Consider the following 17,401-nt stretch of genomic DNA (forward strand, 5'->3'; position numbering starts at 1 on the left):
GGTGGAGATCATCTTTGCTATAGTAGGGAAAGGAAGCGACAGGCTGAAACCAGGGGCAGTACTGAAAAGCTTCCTGAGTCACACTTGGCCTAGGTTTCTCCAGGGAAGATGGACAGAGGGAAGGGAGGTGCTGGCACCAATTGAGGGCTTGGCACAGGGCTCTGGAAAGTTCAGAGGAGCTGGAGGCCCAGGTGGCAGGACACTCCTGGATAGCAATGAACTCCTATGGCAAAGAGAATCTTCAATGCCCACACAAGGGACAGCAGTCCAACCCTATCATGCCTAAGGAGCTGGAGCCATATGGGGAATGACAAAGACTTGCCCCAACCTGTCTCCCCTATGGGACTGAGCCTCGTTAAGCCCATGGTGGCCATCCTAGTAGAGTGGGGGTTAGGGGAGCCCAGTGTTGGACCAGACACCATGGTAACAGACCCCATCTGGTTTCTGAGGTGAACTGGTTCATCTCCATCCCTCAAAGCTTTTGGACATGCACACTCTAAAGGAGGTCTTGCTGGCTGAGAACTTTGGAAAGACCCCTCTAGTGAGACTGGGCTGGGTAGGGGTGGGAAAAATATCTTTACAGGCTGATCTTGAACAGGGACTTTTGCATGTGAGGCAAATATGGTAATCATTATGCTATGGTGCCTGCTTCCCAGACATTTTCACTAAATAAATTTCGTAAGAGCTCGCATCATGAAAGCTAGGTTCCAGAAGGCCATATTCTGTCAATTTCAGTCCAGACTGGATAACCTTCAAGAAGTTTCTCAGGAAAGGACTTTCCTTAATCATCTTTCCAGAGGAGATATGAGAAACTTCGGTGGTGGGGGGAGGTTTGGAGAGAATAGGATTACTGATTGTCTCTATCACTGGCAAAGCCCCATGATGATCCAGCTCTTAAGCATGTTACCTGAGACAGGTGAAGTAAAATAATTTTTTTAATGTTGGAGGCAGATATAGGGGGAAGATTCAGAGCTTTCAGGAACTTTGAGGAATTGGCACAACCAATGGGTACCTTCTGCAGGAGACATGTTCAAAGGCAATTTCACAGCTTAGAGCTGGCCAGGTATTTGGACAAATCCTTGCTTTTGCAGTGTTTTACTGAAACAACCCATATCAGGGGCAAGAGTATGTAAGGGGCTCAGAGGCTGGAGTCAGTTTATGCTGTGGGAAAGAGTTGCAGATAGAGAGCCCATCCCAGACACATGTGGGTGGGTACAGCTGAGATGTCTGCGATGAGTGCAGCACAGTATTATTTTGCCTCATTTTCATGTCAGGAGGACAGTCTAACATCCCTTCCCAAACCCAGGCCAAATTCTACAGCATGGGTGCTGCTTACATCCATGGTATCTGGGCTCATCCTGGCAGACAATGGCTCTCCCCTTCACAATCTCCTCACCAATCTCCTTATCAAAAGACATGCCTTTAGGATCTTTCACAACCTTCTTGGCACAGAGGATGTCATCATCGATGTCTTCATCCACAAATTCTGAAAGAAAAGTGGATGAGTGGGGATGGGAAAATCCTTTTTCTCGTTTTCAATAATTGGTTATTTTGGGGAGAAATTTTCAAGGAAACTGAACCCTGAATTTCAGAAATCCTTTGTATCTGGAGTCCCTTATTGGGTTTGTCTTCTATTTTGCCTGGCTTTGTGCCTTTTCTTTGAATCTGTCTCTGAGTACTAATCCAGGACCTGATGAAATAGGAAATTGTTTTTCAGGAAATTGCTCAGAGTGTCCAGAGTTCTGTGTGTGAGTATGTAGAATGGTGTGGCAGTTCTGTGAGCATCAAGAACAGGATGTCTGTTCTGAAGGATGGGAATCCATGAATGAGGATGGTAAGATGGAGACTGAGAATCACGGGTTTAGTCAGGGGCCAGGATGTCTCTAGTCTTCCTTTTTGGCAAGAAAATCTCTGCAGAATTCTGTTTTAGTGCTAGGACTGTTGGGGGGTCCTTCTATTTCTCATACTTAGCTTCTCATCACAGGCAGAGGGTCAGGTGCTAGGGAGCTGTGCATTCAGTTTTCTCCTTGCCAGCCTCCACTTCACCCAGACCTCGGGGGGAAGTAAGAGTCTTTACTACTGCACAGAGTGTTGCAGGCATTTTCTGAGAAATGCTTGTCTTCCCACCACAAGTTATTCAGCTGGAAGATCCCATAGTCACTACTGCCATCTGCATTTTTTTCATTGAAGGCCTGGGTATTGAAGTTACTCTCATATCCAGCCAAGCAGACTGAATATGAGAAAAAGCAAAGGGTGTCAACAGAAAATGGAGAGTGGTCCATCATGAAAAGTCACTCAATCAGCCTTGGGAAGGAGGAAACTACTTGTGCTGTACTAGCATTGCCAAAACCGAAAGACTGTTTTTAAGACTGATATGAAAAAACTGTGAGACCCTCAATGTCAGAAGTCATTCATGATCCATTATGTATTCCCAGTCCTAAGCAATAATTAACCTATAGTAAGAATACAAAACCAATTAATTAAACAAATACATTTGAAATGATTAGTAATCAATTGATTGATCAACCAATCAGTCTTTCCCAGTCTACCTTTCCAGCTTCATCTCTCAGCCAAATATCTACTCTTGCTTTGTACATTCACTTTTGTTCAATGTTCCAAGGTACAGGCAAGAGAAAAGGTGGAAAGGTGTGGAGGAGAATCCTAGGGAGGACTACAGAAAAGCTATCCTTGGTGTTGACGAGAAAGACAAGGTTTGGCATGCAGAGAATGAAGAAAGATATTCAAGGGCAACTGAAATAATTTCATTCATTTTCATTAGTGAAATGGATGACTAAGATCCTCAGTCCTTCTTGCACTCTGGACATTGCCTTAACTTTATTCTCACCATTCCCATAAAACTCAACAGGGACACAAGTGGGAGACCCATAGACAAACTTAGCAAATGTAGGTTAGTTTTTGGCCAACAAATGGGCAGTGAGAGGGTGGCTTTCCACTGTGTTCAAGAGACATAGACTAAGTGTTCCAGAGATACAGACAAAGAAGAATGCAGGGCTAGGGGTGTATGTAGGTCAGCGGTAGAGTGTTTACCTGGCATGTCTGAGGTCCCTGGGTCTGATTCCCAGGACACACATATGTACACACACACACACACACACACACACACAAAGAGAATATAGGTAAAAGCAAAGATGATGGCAGCAAAAAGGGAAGTAGTCAGGTCAGCCTATGGGTGTGTCCAAGGGAATATTCCAGGTCATGGGATGGGAAGATGATTTGGGGAAGAAGAAGAAGAAGGAGGAGGAGGAGGAGGAGGAGGAGGAGGAGGAGGAGGAGGAGGAGGAGAAGAGGAAGAAGAAGAAGAAGAAGAAGAAGAAGAAGAAGAAGAAGAAGAAGAAGAAGAAGAAGAAGAAGAAGATCTGTTATAGATATGATAACCAACCCCTAGTGGAGTGTGAGAGAAGGAAAGCCAGTAAGGAATTACAGGGTGGAGTGGACAGGGACAGGAAGAGTAGTCAGGAGAAGGGAAGTAGTTCTGAGTTACCTGAGAGCCTCAAAGGACAGGAAATCATGAAGTTAAAGAGGGGAGGATGCTGGGTTGGGGAAAGGCTCTTTTTGAGCAGAGATAGAAAGGACAGAAGAAAAAAAAAAAAAGAAAGGACAGAAGAAGAGTTCATATTCACAGACAGCCAGGTTGTACCATGGAAGCCATCCATTCCCTGGACCTTCATCTTCTGGGCAGCTCACACTTCACTTAGCATAATCTGCTCTAATGCCATCCATTTCCATGCAAATGCCATGATTTTGTTATTTTTTAGTGCTGAGTAATATTCCGTTGTGTATAAATGCCACATTTTTTAATCCATTCGTCTATTGAAGGGCATCTAGGTTGGTTCCACATTCTAGCTATTGTGAATTGTGCTGCTATGAACATTGATGTAGCTGTATCCCTGTAATATGCTCTTTTTAGGTTTTTTGGGAATAGTCCGAGAAGGAGAATAGCTGAGTCGAATGGTGGTTCCATTCCCAGCTTTCCAAGGAATCTCCATACTGCTTTCCAAATTGGCCGCACCAATTTGCAGTCCCACCAGCAAGCCCTTTATTCTTTTTAAAAAAGTCTTTAATATATATATATATATATATATATATATATATATATATATATATATATATGTTTTTATGACTTTATTTTATTTGTTTATTTTTACGTGGTGCTGAGGATTGAAACCAGTGCAAGGCAAGTAAGTGCTTTGCCACTGAGCCACAACCCCAGCCCTACATATATTTCTAATTGGTGCATTATAATTTGTGCCAGAGTCTTCAAGAGGCCATTCCATCTTTGCTGAGCCTAGCTTTCCAGACATGAGTTCTAAACCTAGGGAAAAACTGCAGAATAACAACACGGGATGTGCTGTGAGGTAAACTTGAGCTAAAACTGTTGATCACCTGACTCCCATAAGCCCTGGCTCTGACTTGTTGGCCCTAGTGACAGTTTGGGTCTCCTAGAATTAGTATCTGTTCAGATCCAGTGTCTAGTCATCCTCTGAAAGTCTGATTATTATTTTTTTTCCCAGTGCACAGTTTTCCTGGTAAAAGACCATAGATCACTTTGGATTTGGAGGAGGGTTGGGAGAAAGGTTAGCAGTATAGATTTTTGTAGTGTACCATAGCAGGGTCTGTCCTCAAGGGAACTAGTTTCCCCTTCATTCAAGGGGTTCTGGGTTTGTAAACTGGCTCAAGTCTGGAAATTGAATGAGGGACTGTGACTCTGTGCTTTTGATTCTGATCAGACTTGTTTACTTGACCTAGAACTTTTCTGCTTATATAGATCAAGCAAGAATTTAGTAGGTTTCCTACTTATTTCCAGGAACATCATGCTATAGGTTTGCCTGAGTCAGGCTGTTCTGATCATGGCTTTTACTGCTGTTCATTAAGTAATGGTGCCCATCTTGCCTTTGTGAGGAGGGGAAACAGAAAGTATCTTTCTATTCTCTAAAAAGTGATATGTAGATTGAGGCAGTTTCTTTCCCTGATCAATCAAAACAAAACAGATCCAAAGAAAAAATGTTAAAAGAAAACAACATATGGGCTGGGCAGGGAAGGGGCAGGTGCTGAGTCTCTGGTTGGTTGTGGGCTCTGTTCCCTAAGCCTTTCTGCAGTTGTCAGCCTCTGTGTCTCTATCCAAGCTGTTTTTTTTTTTTTTTTTTGGCTTGGGGTGGCTTTTTCTACTTCTCATTGCCCATTAAAATCCTTTCCCCCTTCAAAGTAAAGTTTATTTATTTTTTATTATGCCCATGTTATTTTTGTTTCTAAAACAACAACAATAATATTAATTTTTTTTTTAGTTGTCAATGGATCTTTCTTTTTTTTATGGTGCTGGGAATTGAACCCTGGGCCTTGTGCATGTGAGGCAAGCACTCTACCGACTGAGTTATATCCCCAGCCTGTGGACCTTTTTTTAAAAAAATATTTATTTTTTAGTTTTAGGAGGACACAATATCTTTATTTTGTATTTATTTATGTGGTGCTGAGGATTGAACCCAGTGCCTCATGGATGATAGGCAAGCATTCTACCACTGAGCTACAACCCAGCCCTCAATGGACCTTTATTTTATTTGTTTTTATATGATGCTGAGAATTGAACCCAGTAACTCACACACACATGCTAGGCAAGCGCTCTGCTGCTGAGCTACAACCCCAGCCCCTAAAATTATTATTATTAACTCATATCAATTATATAAATTAATGGCTTTGTGATATTTCCATACACACACACATCATAGTAAGGTGAAGTGTAAGAACCCTGCTTCCTCATCCATGAGGGATGATTGCTCCCTCTTCTGACCTCCTAGAGTCTTCCACTCCACTATAGCGACAGAAGCAAATTGTGTTTTTTTGAGATGTGCTATTCTTCTTTGAGATGTGGAATGAAATAGTTCATTCCACAACTATTTATTGAGCACTTAAAATGCAAATGGAAACAAATGGAATAAACAGAAACAACTGTAAAGTCATAGACATTAACCAGGAGAGACAAAAGAGAAAATGTAGGTCAAACTATTTTTTGAAGTCGTTATATTTTTTTATGTTCTTACCATCAGTGTATGAGAATTACAGATCATTCATATTCTCACTAACACTTGATGTAGTTAGTTTATAAAATTTTAGCTATCACATTGACAACCTCAATCTCAGAAATTCTTTCCTCAACGCAATCCAGTCTACTAATGTGCCCTTCAAAGACATCTCACTATGTTTTCTCACTATGTTTTTGATCTCTAGCATATGTTTTCAAATCTTTCTTAGAATTTCCATCTCTCTGTTTATATTATCCATCTGTTCTTGCATGTTATCTACTTTTTATACTAAAGCCTTGCTCATATTAATCACAGTCTTCTTAGATTCCTGGTGTGATAATTCCAACATTTGTGCTATGTATAACTCTGGTTCTGATGCTTGGTCAGTTATTTAAAACTGTATTATTTGCTTTTTAAGCCATATTTTTGCCATTTAGTATGCCTTGGAATTTTTTGTCAAAGGAGGATGTGATATACCCAGTAAAAGGAATTGCAGGCCTTTAATAATGTCATGGTAGAGTACATAGACAGAAGAAACATTCTATAGTTTTATAATTAGCTCTCAGTCTTTTGGTGAGCTTGTGCTCTGAACTGTGAACTTCCCTGATGCCTCTTATTATTTTTTTCCCTCCTTAGGTGGCACAGGATAGCTGGAGTGGATTGAAGTTTATTTCCCTTCACCCAGGTAGGCTATGCTCTGATAAAATAGTTTCTTCTGAGTGCCAGCTTTAGTCCTTTGTGTTTTTTAAAAAATCATTTCTCTTGCTATGAATTCAAGTTCACTAATTTTTTCTTCTGCAATATCTAATCTGAGGTTAACTTTTATAAATGTTTAGTTTGGTCTCATGTTTATACCTAACTTTATGAACATATGAAATACAGTTGTGACAACTATGTTAACTTCTCTGCCGGTTTTAACATTTGCATCAGTCCTGCATGGGATTCAATTGACCAATTTTGTTATCATATCTGATGCTTTCCTGCCTCTTTGTATGTCTGATAATCTTGAATAAGCAAACATTGTTAATATTACTTTGTGGCATGCTAACATTTTTGTATTCCTTTAGATATTCAACTTTATCCTGAAATGCCCTTAAGTTATTTGGAAACTTTGATTTTTTTTGGGTCTTGATTTTGTGATTTGTTTGGTGGGTTGGGAATAGTGCAAGGTCAATTATTTCCCATTATTGGGGCAACCCTTTTTTGGGTGTTTTACCCAGGAATTATTTTTCTCGTCTATCTAGTGGGAACATACCTTGTTCTCAGCCCTGTTTGACTCTGGACATTCATTGTTTTTTCTCATCATTTGGATTGTTCTTTTCCCATCCTCAGGGAGTTTTCTCACACTTATGTGCTGATCAGTATTTTGCTAACCATTTGGGAGAGACTCTGCAAACATATGGCCTTCTTTCTCTGCTTAGGCCTATCCTCTCTGGTTCTCAAAACATGCAAAAAAGTGTGCTAACTGGAAGCTCACATAAGTAACATTAAAATTCAGTAGAAATCATAGCAAATTGGAATTTAGGCTAGTTAAAGATTTTTTTTTCATTTTTGTTCAGTAGGAGTGTTTTATCTCTGATATTGTTAGAGATATATGGTGATAATTAAGAGCAGACTGATTTTGGTCTATTTCATTATTATTTAAAAGTTATTATATATGAAAGACTCCTTTATTACCTGCATGAGGAAAGACTGCTCTTGGGGTCCAACCCACCATATATCATTACTTTATTCAAGTCTTTGGTCAAATGTTACCTTCTCAGGGATCCTTCCTAGACTACCATGTTTAAAACTGTACCCTTTATATATTCTATTCTGCTTCTCAGCTTGATTTTTTTCTTTATACTTCTACTGTGGGAGGTTGTTGCACTGTGTGACCAGCTTGGAGTTGTTCTTCAACTAACATACGAGCTATTTTAAGTTTTTCCCCTGTCAGAGGCCACTGACTAACCCAAATTGGCTCTTCCCTGAGCCAAGTGATCTTTTCTGCTGCCTTTTGGGCTGGGGAAAAAGTCAGAGCCCCCCAAATTTTTATTTGGTGCATTAATTAATCTCTGTCAAGGATACTGGGTCATAAGTAGGTATTTATCCTGTAAATTTCTCTCACTATCCCTAGGAGTAAACCCTTGATTAAATTCCTCAAATGACCTGATGGAATTTGGAGTTACTAATAATAATCCTAAGCTGCTTAGGATATCTCTTCCCCATAAATTTACTGCTAATGTGTCTAAAACATAAGGCTTAAAAATTCCAGTATTTCCATCTCAGGCCTCCCAGCAAAGATACTGGGTGCTCTGGGCAAGCTAAGAAATCTGCCTTATGCCTTCTAAGTTGACACAGTATGTAAAGGCCAGGTTTTGGGCCAAAATCAGTGAGATAAAACAGATTTATCTGCCCCAGTATCTATAATTCCTCGAAATTTTTTGTGATTAATTTTAAGTTCCAGTAGGGGGTGCAGGAGTAACTGGGCACAGTACACTCTGGCGACTCAGAAATCGAGGTTTTAATTGGACTGCTACAGGGTAAAAGTATTAATTGGGCTAGCATGTCTTTAGTAGAAAGCCAAATGGCATATTCTGATTTTACAGTGACTGTTAGCTCACCTCTAAAATACGGATCAATAACTCCCGGTATTACTGGGATTGCCTCTTTAAAATTATTTCGTCCCAAAATTAAGCCTATAGTGCCTGGGGGTAATGGCCCACAGATCCCAGTAGGAATCTTCCGGGGTCCCATTTCAGGTGTTAAATCAATTATCATGGCTGGTTGTAAAAGTACTGTCTGGAAGGGACCGATAATGGCGGTCCATGGTTGGCTGTGATGACGCCAGAGCCTGCAACTCTAAGCCTGGGGAAAGACCCTCCCCTCGTTTTTTTGGCGCCAAAGGAGGCAGAAGTGAAGGCAAAAATGGAGACGAGTGATGGACGCCATATTGGCTTCCTCAATCAACCTGGAAATTCTCCTCGAGCAGCCCAACATTATGGGTATCAATTGCTGCCCTCATCCAGCGAGGGCAGCCAAACTAAGGATTGCTCGAGTGAATTTCCTAAGGTATCAAATAAAACACAGACACACAATTTACCTTTAATTCAAGCCCCGGGACAGCTCCTCTGCCCTCAGCCTCAAGCCCCCCAAATGGGAGAGGGAGGAATGTCACAAGAGGCTGGCGAGAGAGAGCTAGCCTGTTCAGGAGTGGACTTTTTATTGGGGGGACTCTCATTCTTTAGAAATTTCCATCCAAAACAGGTCAAGGGTGGCAGGGTTACAAGGACAGGTAAGGTAACTCGACCCCTGGGGCTGTAGGAAGGTACGTCTACTCATGAAGACACATTTTGTGACATTTTGCGACTTCCGGGATTGGGGCAGCCATCTAGGTCCACTTTGATGTGGCCAGATCATGGGAAGTGACCGACAAAGCCTTAATTAATCAGGGAAGGAAAATGCTGATCACACAGCGCGATGGCCTCCCAGATTCTACCATGTATTTTACTTACTTTTTAACTGTAAGCTCTATGAAAGAGGAGGTTATTTTTTCCTGCCTTGTTTACTATGGTACCTTTCAACAAAACCTAGCATGTTGCAGATACTCAATAAATATTTATTAACTATATGACTAAATGAATATAATAAAACCAATGAATTATGACGTAGACAGTATTATTATTAGCACCAACATTTCTCAGATGAAAAAGTAGAGGCCCTGGGGTTAAGTAATTTTCTTAAGGTCACATGATAATAGTAAGTGGAAGAGCTTGGATTAAGATCTGAGTTTTGGATTTTGAATTTCAAAGCTCAACAGCTTTACCCCCAAACCCCCTACTAGACAATTTATCTTATTTTAAAAATCATCTATGTGAATTTCTTGAGGTTCAGTATCTTATATTAGCATTACATGCACAGAGTTGTATGGCATCTTCAAGTGGATTGCAATGAAAGGGGAGAAATTGAGTTGGGCACATGGGGTGATATGCCCTGTCTTCAGGCCTGGCCCTGATTCATACTGTCTATTATCTGAATTCTCTTTGTCCTTGATCTACCCTTACTTGTAGGTTGGCCTAATTATTTTGATTGATCTTATTTTATGTGTGGGGATATAGCTTGGAACAGCTTTCAGATGTAAAATCCTCTTGGAGATAATGTATCAGACAAGGCCTTTACTTCCTGGAAAAATGATATTCTGCTTTTTTAGAAAGCTTGATGATTTTTGGGGGGAATGACATGGAGACTCTTGAGTTGATAGTAGGATGATGGTATGAGACCTTTTCTGATGAAACTATCAGTAGAGTTTTGAGAAGGCCATGCAGTATAGATATGAATGCATCCTGATCATAGGGTATTCTGTTGTCTTTTCTTCCTTATCCTTTTGAACTCCCTTATTTCCTGAGGAGGTATGATTTGTTCTGGACAAAAATTTCAATACATATCCAAAACAAAGTCTTCTGAGGTTGATCCAAGAAAAAAGTGTTCATCTGTAATCCCAAGGATAAATAGCAGGGATATTCCAGGTCCAGACTACAGCAGTAATAGTATCTACTTCACAGGATCACTGTAAGGATTAAATAGGTTAACATAAAGCACTGATAATAGTGGTGGTATATAGTAAGCACCCAGAAGAGATAAGCTATTAAGATCCCTTGCTGTAGTATCCTTGTTTCTCCCTTTCCTGAGAGGAAATGAAAGTCAGATTGGAAAAGGTTGCTGGTGTTGTTCACATCTAGGCCAAGGAACTGCCTCTACCCTCCTTCCCCTTGGCAGTGTTGAAATGCCAGGCCCCTTCTCTTTTCTACTGTCTATTATCTTTAGGGATCAAAGGAGACCTACCAAGTCCTTTATAAATGCTCACAACACAGATACAGAAGACAAAGCTCATTAACCCCCACGATGCTGGGATGCAGGTACTGTCCTTGGTGCTGAAATCCTTGCTCTAGGTTTCTGGGGATGCATTCTCAAATTCATTCTTGCTCAGGCAGTTTCCTCTGGCCCCCTATTCCCCTTGTTCTCTAAAAACCTGATTTCTTTTTCTTTAATTATTTGTTCATTTATAAAAATAATGATTGTAGCTCATTTCCTTTCCCTTTTCTCATCTTCCTCTCCTTTCTTTCATTTTTGACCAAGAATGATAATAGTATAAAAAGAATATGGACTTTGAAATTAAAAAAAAAGTTGGACCCTGAGTTCTGGATTCACTCCTTAAACAAATAATCTATCAGAGTCTCATTTTCCTCAACCATAAAATAGTGTAATAATATTGACATCACAGGTTCTTGAGAGGTTCTGAGGAGATGAGACATGAAAGTGATCATCAAAAGTTCGTTAGTATTATTAGAGAGCATGAGGTCTTGGTTTAAGTTGAATAAATAGACATCATGAAGGGATAGTTTTCAGTAGATCAGTACTTTCTGAGAAGGTGCACAGATGTAATAGTGGTAATAGTGGTTATCTGAGACAGAAGCCTTTTTAGATCACCTTGAATTACCTAGCAAGTCTGTACATGTGAAAGGGCACAGAGTGATGTTGACTTGGAGATGTGAAGGACAGACTCCTGGCATATGCTGTTTATAATATTTAGAATAACTAATTGGTCTAGCATGCATCTACTGATGCTTCTTTCACTGATTAAATTAGTTCATCAAATATTTATTGCCCACTTTTCATGCAAGATCTAGGGATAGCTGATGCGAAATTGTTACAGGTAGAGCAAACAAACCAACATCAACAAAAAAGCCCAACAAAAACCCCAAACATGTAAAAAGGACCAATAGTTGGTTGCATTCAAGGAAACAAAAGGTAAACATATGGCTGAAAGCATAGAACCTGAGATTGTCAAGAAATATGTCTGCAGAGGCATGCAGGGTCAAGTCAAATTAAGAAGTTTGGCCTTTACTCTAAGGGTGCCTATGAGTACTAATTCAGGATTAGATTTTTTTATAGGTGAGTGTGACTGAGAGATAGTAGGCAAGAAAATGGTTTAAGACTTTGAATTATATAATCCAGGATGGCATCAGGGGAGTGGGCAACTGAAGAGGAGCAGAAGAGATGCTTATTGGGTTCAGGAGGCTAGATCTTGGATTGAATATGGATTTTTTTTAAAGAGAGAGAGAGAGGGGTGGGGAGAGAATTTTAATATTTATTTTTTAGTTTTCGGCAGACACAACATCTTTGTTTGTATGTGGTGCTGAAGATTGAACCCAGGCCGCAAGCATGCCAGGCGAGCACCCTACCGCTTGAGCCACATCCCCAGCCCCGAATATGGATGTTTGAGTCACTCAGGGTAATAGTAGATCTTGGAATGAAGAGACAATTTATGAAACAAGTTCCAGTATTCTCAAGAACAAGGGAGAGTTACAGGGGAGGAATGCTATGTATGCCCCAAATACACATTCCTCAAGGAAATAGAAAAATTTAACAGAAGGTGTGTGCATGTGTGTGGTGGTCTTGAAGTGCTGGTGAGAGATTGACTACTTTTAGATCTAGATATTCCTGGGTTTGGGGGAATGAATGCTTCTACGTGTGGCCATTATTAAAGAGGTAATAAGGATGATAACCATGTGTATGTTTTTTCTGTGCTGGTTTTCAGGTCTTCATTATGCATGTACACAATACAAGCAACATGGGGTATTGTCTTTGGTGATCTTAAACTTTAAACAAATTGTATAACACTGGCAAATTATGCTACCACTTGTAATAGACATGTTTTTGAGGTTTATCTGTGTCGACACTCATTTTCATTCACATCGACTACAGCATTTCACTGCACATTTTATAGCAATTTTTTGTTTGATGGACATTTAAATTTTTTCCAATTTTTGTTATTCAGAAAATGCTGCTATGAGTTTGTGTCGTCTTTATCCCTAATATTCTACAGTTTTGCTTTGTGTCTAAGTGTGAATTTATATTTTATTTGGTATTTTTGAATGCATTTTATTTTATTTTTTGGTGCTAGGAACTGAACCCAGAGCCTCCTGCATGCTATGTACACAACAGAACTACATCTCAGTCTCCTGGGTACATTTTAATGAGAATTTGTATCTGGGATCAAATCATAGATAGGTCTGCTTCTTTTGCTTGTACCATGATACCAGCAGCATTTGACCAATGATTAAAAAGATGAGACTTTAAATGGGAATTTCTAACTTAAGGAATAAGCAAAGGATGGCTGGGGATAGGTGGTGGGGCAGGTGAAACTTGGAGCTTTTTCAAAACTTCAAAAGAATACCATGAAGGCAACCAAATGCTCTGTGAAGACCTAGGGGCCCAAGCTTCTTGGATTCTGTACCTCCTATACATCTTGGAGTAGTCCCTAGTTCTTTTTGGGCTGTGTTTTCAATGCCCTTCATATATGAACTGAACAGAGACCTGTGGGCCTGGTGTGGGAGAAGTATCCTGAGGAGGGTGGTGTGCTCTTTGTCCTGGGATTTACTGTGTTCCTGGTTCACTCTAACCTGGTCCTCCCACTAGGGCACTCACACACAGGATTTCATTTTTGACTTTAATGCAAAGAATAAGCATCATGGAGATATTTTTAATACTCAGAAATAGTCTAGGTCCTGTCCAGTTCCCAAGCAATGAGATAGAGGAATTCAAACATCTTTTCCCCTTGCTCTCTATTACCACTCCACCAACACAGAGCAGCTTTCATCCCTGATCCTCTCATGCCCTCAGATCTCCTCACTTGTCCTCTCCAGTAAGTCTACTTGTCTTACTCCCACTACTCAGGATTATATCTTTTTACATTCCTCAGCATCTGCATTTCTTTTTTCTCACTCGTTTTTCCTATTATCATCCCCCTTACCTCTGAAAACCATGCCTTTTCCCTGCACAGATAATCAATTGTGGTATTTGTTAAACATGGATCCCTGGGCCCAATTTCTAGAAAGCCAGATACTATAGGTCTGGTTGCCCAGAAATATTTATTTGTAAACATCATCATTCTGATATCAATGTATTATATACCATATACCACAAAACACATCAATAAAGTTCAAATGAAAAAATTAGAAGTTTGTTTTGTGTGCTGGAGATTGAACCCAGGAACTTGTGTGTGTTAAGCATGCACTCTACCACTGAGCTACACCTGCAGACTTTTTCCTTTTTTTTTTAAGAAACAGGGTTGTGCAGGTCAAAGTGCCCCACACCGAACACTGAGGCAGAAGGATCACAAATTCTAGGCCAATCTGGGCAACTTAGAGAGACTCTGGCTCAAAATTAAAAAAAATGTCTGGGGATGTAGCTCAGTGGTAAAGCACCCCTGAGTCCAATCCCCAGCATTAGGAGAGAGAGATAGAGATAGAGATAGAGATAGAGATAGATAGATAGAGGGAGAGAGAGAGAGAGAGAGAGAGAGAGAGAGAGAGAGAGAGAGAGAGAGAGAGAGAGAGAGAGAGAGAGAGAGAGGGAGGAACTGCTATACTGCTCAGCTGGCCCTAAACCCTTGCACTCAAATGATTTTCCTGCCTCAGCCTCCCAAGTAGCTAAGACTGCTGGTGTGGTGGCACATGCCTGTAAACCCAGAAGCTCAGGAGGCTGAGACAGGAGGATCACGAGTTCCAAGCCAACCTCAGAAAAGGCGAGGCGCTAAGCAACTCAGTAAGAGCCTGTCTCTAAATAAAATGCAAAATACGGCTGGGGATGTGGCTCAGTGGTCGAGTGCTCCTGAGTTCAATCCCTGGTACCAAAATGAAAAAAAAAATTCCTTTCCACCCCAAGTAGCTAAGACTATAGTCACTCTCCTCCAGAACAGTTTTTTCCCCCCACTTTTAATGCCTTAAAGATTCTCTGATAGAGCAAAATTTCAGAATCCTCTCATTGGGTTTGATTTGTTCTTCCTATCTCATTTAGTTTCCTCCTTCCTTTCTTCTATTACTTATTAGTCCAAAATCAGTGACAAGACAACTAATGGAAATTCACAGAGCAGTGGTCTAATTGGCCTCCTGGGCTCCAGGCATGAGTGCCTTGAGCTCCTGCTTGTCCTCTAACTGACCTTTGCTTTTCCATGGCAGAGCTCTGTCTGTGCAGTGGCATCCCTTTTAAGCCTGTCACTACCTATTCTACAGACTTTGGGCTTAAGAGTTTTTTTTTTTTTTCATTTTGGAGATTTTGTTTGAATTGTGTCATGAGATCTTACCTTAATTCTGTTCTTATTACCATCTTCCTAACCCCCCTTTTCCTGTTTGCCGATGCCCTTACTTAGTCCTTGCCACCTTCAATTAAGAATCCGAAAATATTCCCCACCTGGCATTACTGCCCCGTTCCCTCCTGCATTCTTTTCAGCACTAAGTCACTCATTTTTTCAATTTATAGTTTTGGAATGTCTATGGTGATCAGGCCCCTACTAGGCATGTGATTTTGATCCTTACCAAATTGCAGTGGGAAAATTGTTACCTTGTGCTGTGGGACTATGTTTAGTCCCACAGTCTCTACCTTTCCACTGCCATAGTCTCTAGTCCATCCAACTTTGAGGAAGGGGCTAAGTTGAAGTTGAGGAAAATGCAAATAACTGTCCTGTCCCCCTCAGTAAGGCATGCCCTAGGATCAGCTGTCCCCAGAGCTGACGAAGAGCACCCTTTACCTCTTGGTTCTTGAGACTGTAGATGATGGGGTTGACCATGGGAGTGAATACAGTGTAGAGGATAGTGAAGGCCTTTCGGAGCCAGGGTGCCATGTGGTCTGTTGGAGCCACATAAACCACAATGAGGGTGCCATAAAACACTCCAACCACACTGAGGTGGGAGGAGCAGGTGGAGAAGGCTTTCTGTCTCCCGGGGCCTGGAGGTATTTGCAGCACAACCCTCAAGATGAAGGCATAGGATGTCACTATCAGCAGGAAGGGGGTCACTGTCAGGAAGCCTGAGATGCTGACTCCAGCTTCCCACATGACTCCCACATCCCCACAGAATAACCCTACAACTGGAGCGAAGTCACAAAAGTAGTGGTCAATTTCTCTGATTCCAGGACAAAGGGACAAGGGGGCTGCCAGGGCCAGAGTGAAGGCAGAGAAGAAGAAGCCACTGAGCCAAGAACCAGCAGCAAGGCAGCTACAAAACCAGGTGCTCATGAGGACAGGGTAGTGAAGGGGATGGCAAATGGCCAAGTAACGGTCATAGGACATGGCAGAGAGCAGGAGGCACTCAGCTGCAGCCAGTGAGGCAAACATGTAGAACTGAATAAGACAGTCAACCAGTGAGATGAAGTCTCTCCCTTCCAGGAAACTCTGTAACAGCCGAGGCGTGATGTTGGAGGTATAGCCAATCTCCAGCAGGGAGAAGTGGCAAAGGAAGAAGTACATGGGTGTGTGGAGTGTCCGACTGGAGGCCACAGCCAGCAGGATGAGGGTATTACCCCCGACTGTCACCACATAGATGGCTAGAAAGAGGGTGAAGGGAAGGAAGCCCAGGCTTTGCAGATCCCCAAATCCCACTAGGATCAGCCAGGTGGTCTGGTTCTCACTGTCACCACTGGACTGCTTCTTCATCTAGAGCTGAGCCCAAAAGAAGAGAGAAAGGTAACCAATATTGACCAATATCCTATAATGGCCACACTCCATGCTTGGCTTATTCATTTGTACACTGCAACAAGCACTGGAGACAATTCTTATTGTTTCCTATTTATAGAAAAGAAACTGAGGCCCAGTGAGTTTGAGTCAATTATTCACGGTCACTATGGTGGAGCCATGCTTTGAAACCAAGTTGGCTTGACTCCAAAGCTCCTGTGCAAAATACTGTTCTACAGTGCTTTCCTAATCCTTTTCTGAGTGATAAAAATATCAGAATTAGCATCATAGTACTCTCCCATTGATAGGCAGCTAGTTACCTAGCACTCTTAACTGAGCACTAATAGGAGAACCACATCTGTGAATTGTTCTGGAAGGGTGGGAGTGGCACTCAGGGAGGGAGATGGTTCTACTTTGAAGTCATGTGCATTCCTAAGGCAGCCACTTGTCTCTATTTTCCCTCTCCAAGAAAGTCAGACTGGAAATACAGATAAGCAATCTTTATCATCTACTCTGTGGGAGATGCAATATAGAAATATCTGAAGTAGCCCATATCCCAGTCCCTTGGGCAGCCATTCTTTCTTCTTAGATAAGTGGCCTGGTAACCTTTTGTAAAATTATTTTCAAAATTTTCCCAGTCTCTGGTCAGTTTTTCAGAAGCTAAGGATTGTTTATTTTTCTTGATTCTCCTGCCCTATATTCTCCATACAGGTAAAATGCTCAATTTAGCTCAGCTAACTCTGAGTTCTTTAGAAATTTCCACCCTAGTACAGGTTTTCTTCTTTTAGTTTCTTCAGTACTAACTTACCACCAAGCACACAGGGGACCCTGATAATTACTTAGGAAGGAATAAATAAATGGACTAAGGAATTAGTTA

General features: G+C 41.2%; 2 protein-coding genes across 2 annotated transcripts; both read right to left on the reverse strand.

The window, feature by feature from the left end:
• Positions 1 to 1,042: 1,042 nt before the first annotated feature.
• On the reverse strand, positions 1,043 to 3,055 carry LOC114103871 (lysozyme C, milk isozyme-like). The gene is made up of 4 exons (XM_071609282.1): positions 3,049 to 3,055; positions 2,078 to 2,230; positions 1,397 to 1,486; positions 1,043 to 1,098 (listed from the first exon to the last, which is right to left on the reverse strand). The coding sequence occupies exons 1-4, from the start codon at positions 3,053 to 3,055 to the stop codon at positions 1,043 to 1,045; spliced, it is 306 nt and encodes a 101-aa protein (XP_071465383.1).
• Positions 3,056 to 15,501: 12,446 nt separating this feature from the next.
• On the reverse strand, positions 15,502 to 16,506 carry LOC114103872 (olfactory receptor 11A1-like). The gene has a single exon (XM_027949716.3). It carries the CDS (start codon positions 16,504 to 16,506, stop codon positions 15,502 to 15,504), a length of 1,005 nt encoding a protein of 334 aa, XP_027805517.2.
• Between the last annotated feature and the right edge of the window lie 895 nt (positions 16,507 to 17,401).

This window comes from Marmota flaviventris, chromosome 3 (genome assembly GCF_047511675.1).
Source record: "Marmota flaviventris isolate mMarFla1 chromosome 3, mMarFla1.hap1, whole genome shotgun sequence".
Taxonomy (NCBI): Eukaryota; Metazoa; Chordata; class Mammalia; order Rodentia; family Sciuridae; genus Marmota; species Marmota flaviventris.

Bases quoted from the DNA above. Each gene is read 5' to 3' on its own strand.
- LOC114103871 (XM_071609282.1), bottom strand. The intron at 1,487-2,077 runs GTAAAGACTCTT...CTTTTCTTTCAG, and splicing joins CTGCAACACTCTGTGCAGTA to AATTTGTGGATGAAGACATC. The intron at 1,099-1,396 runs GTGAGGAGATTG...GGGTTGTTTCAG, and splicing joins GTCTTTTGATAAGGAGATTG to TAAAACACTGCAAAAGCAAG.
- LOC114103872 (XM_027949716.3), bottom strand. From the start codon at position 16,506: ATGAAGAAGCAGTCCAGTGGTGACAGTGAGAACCAGACCACCTGGCTG.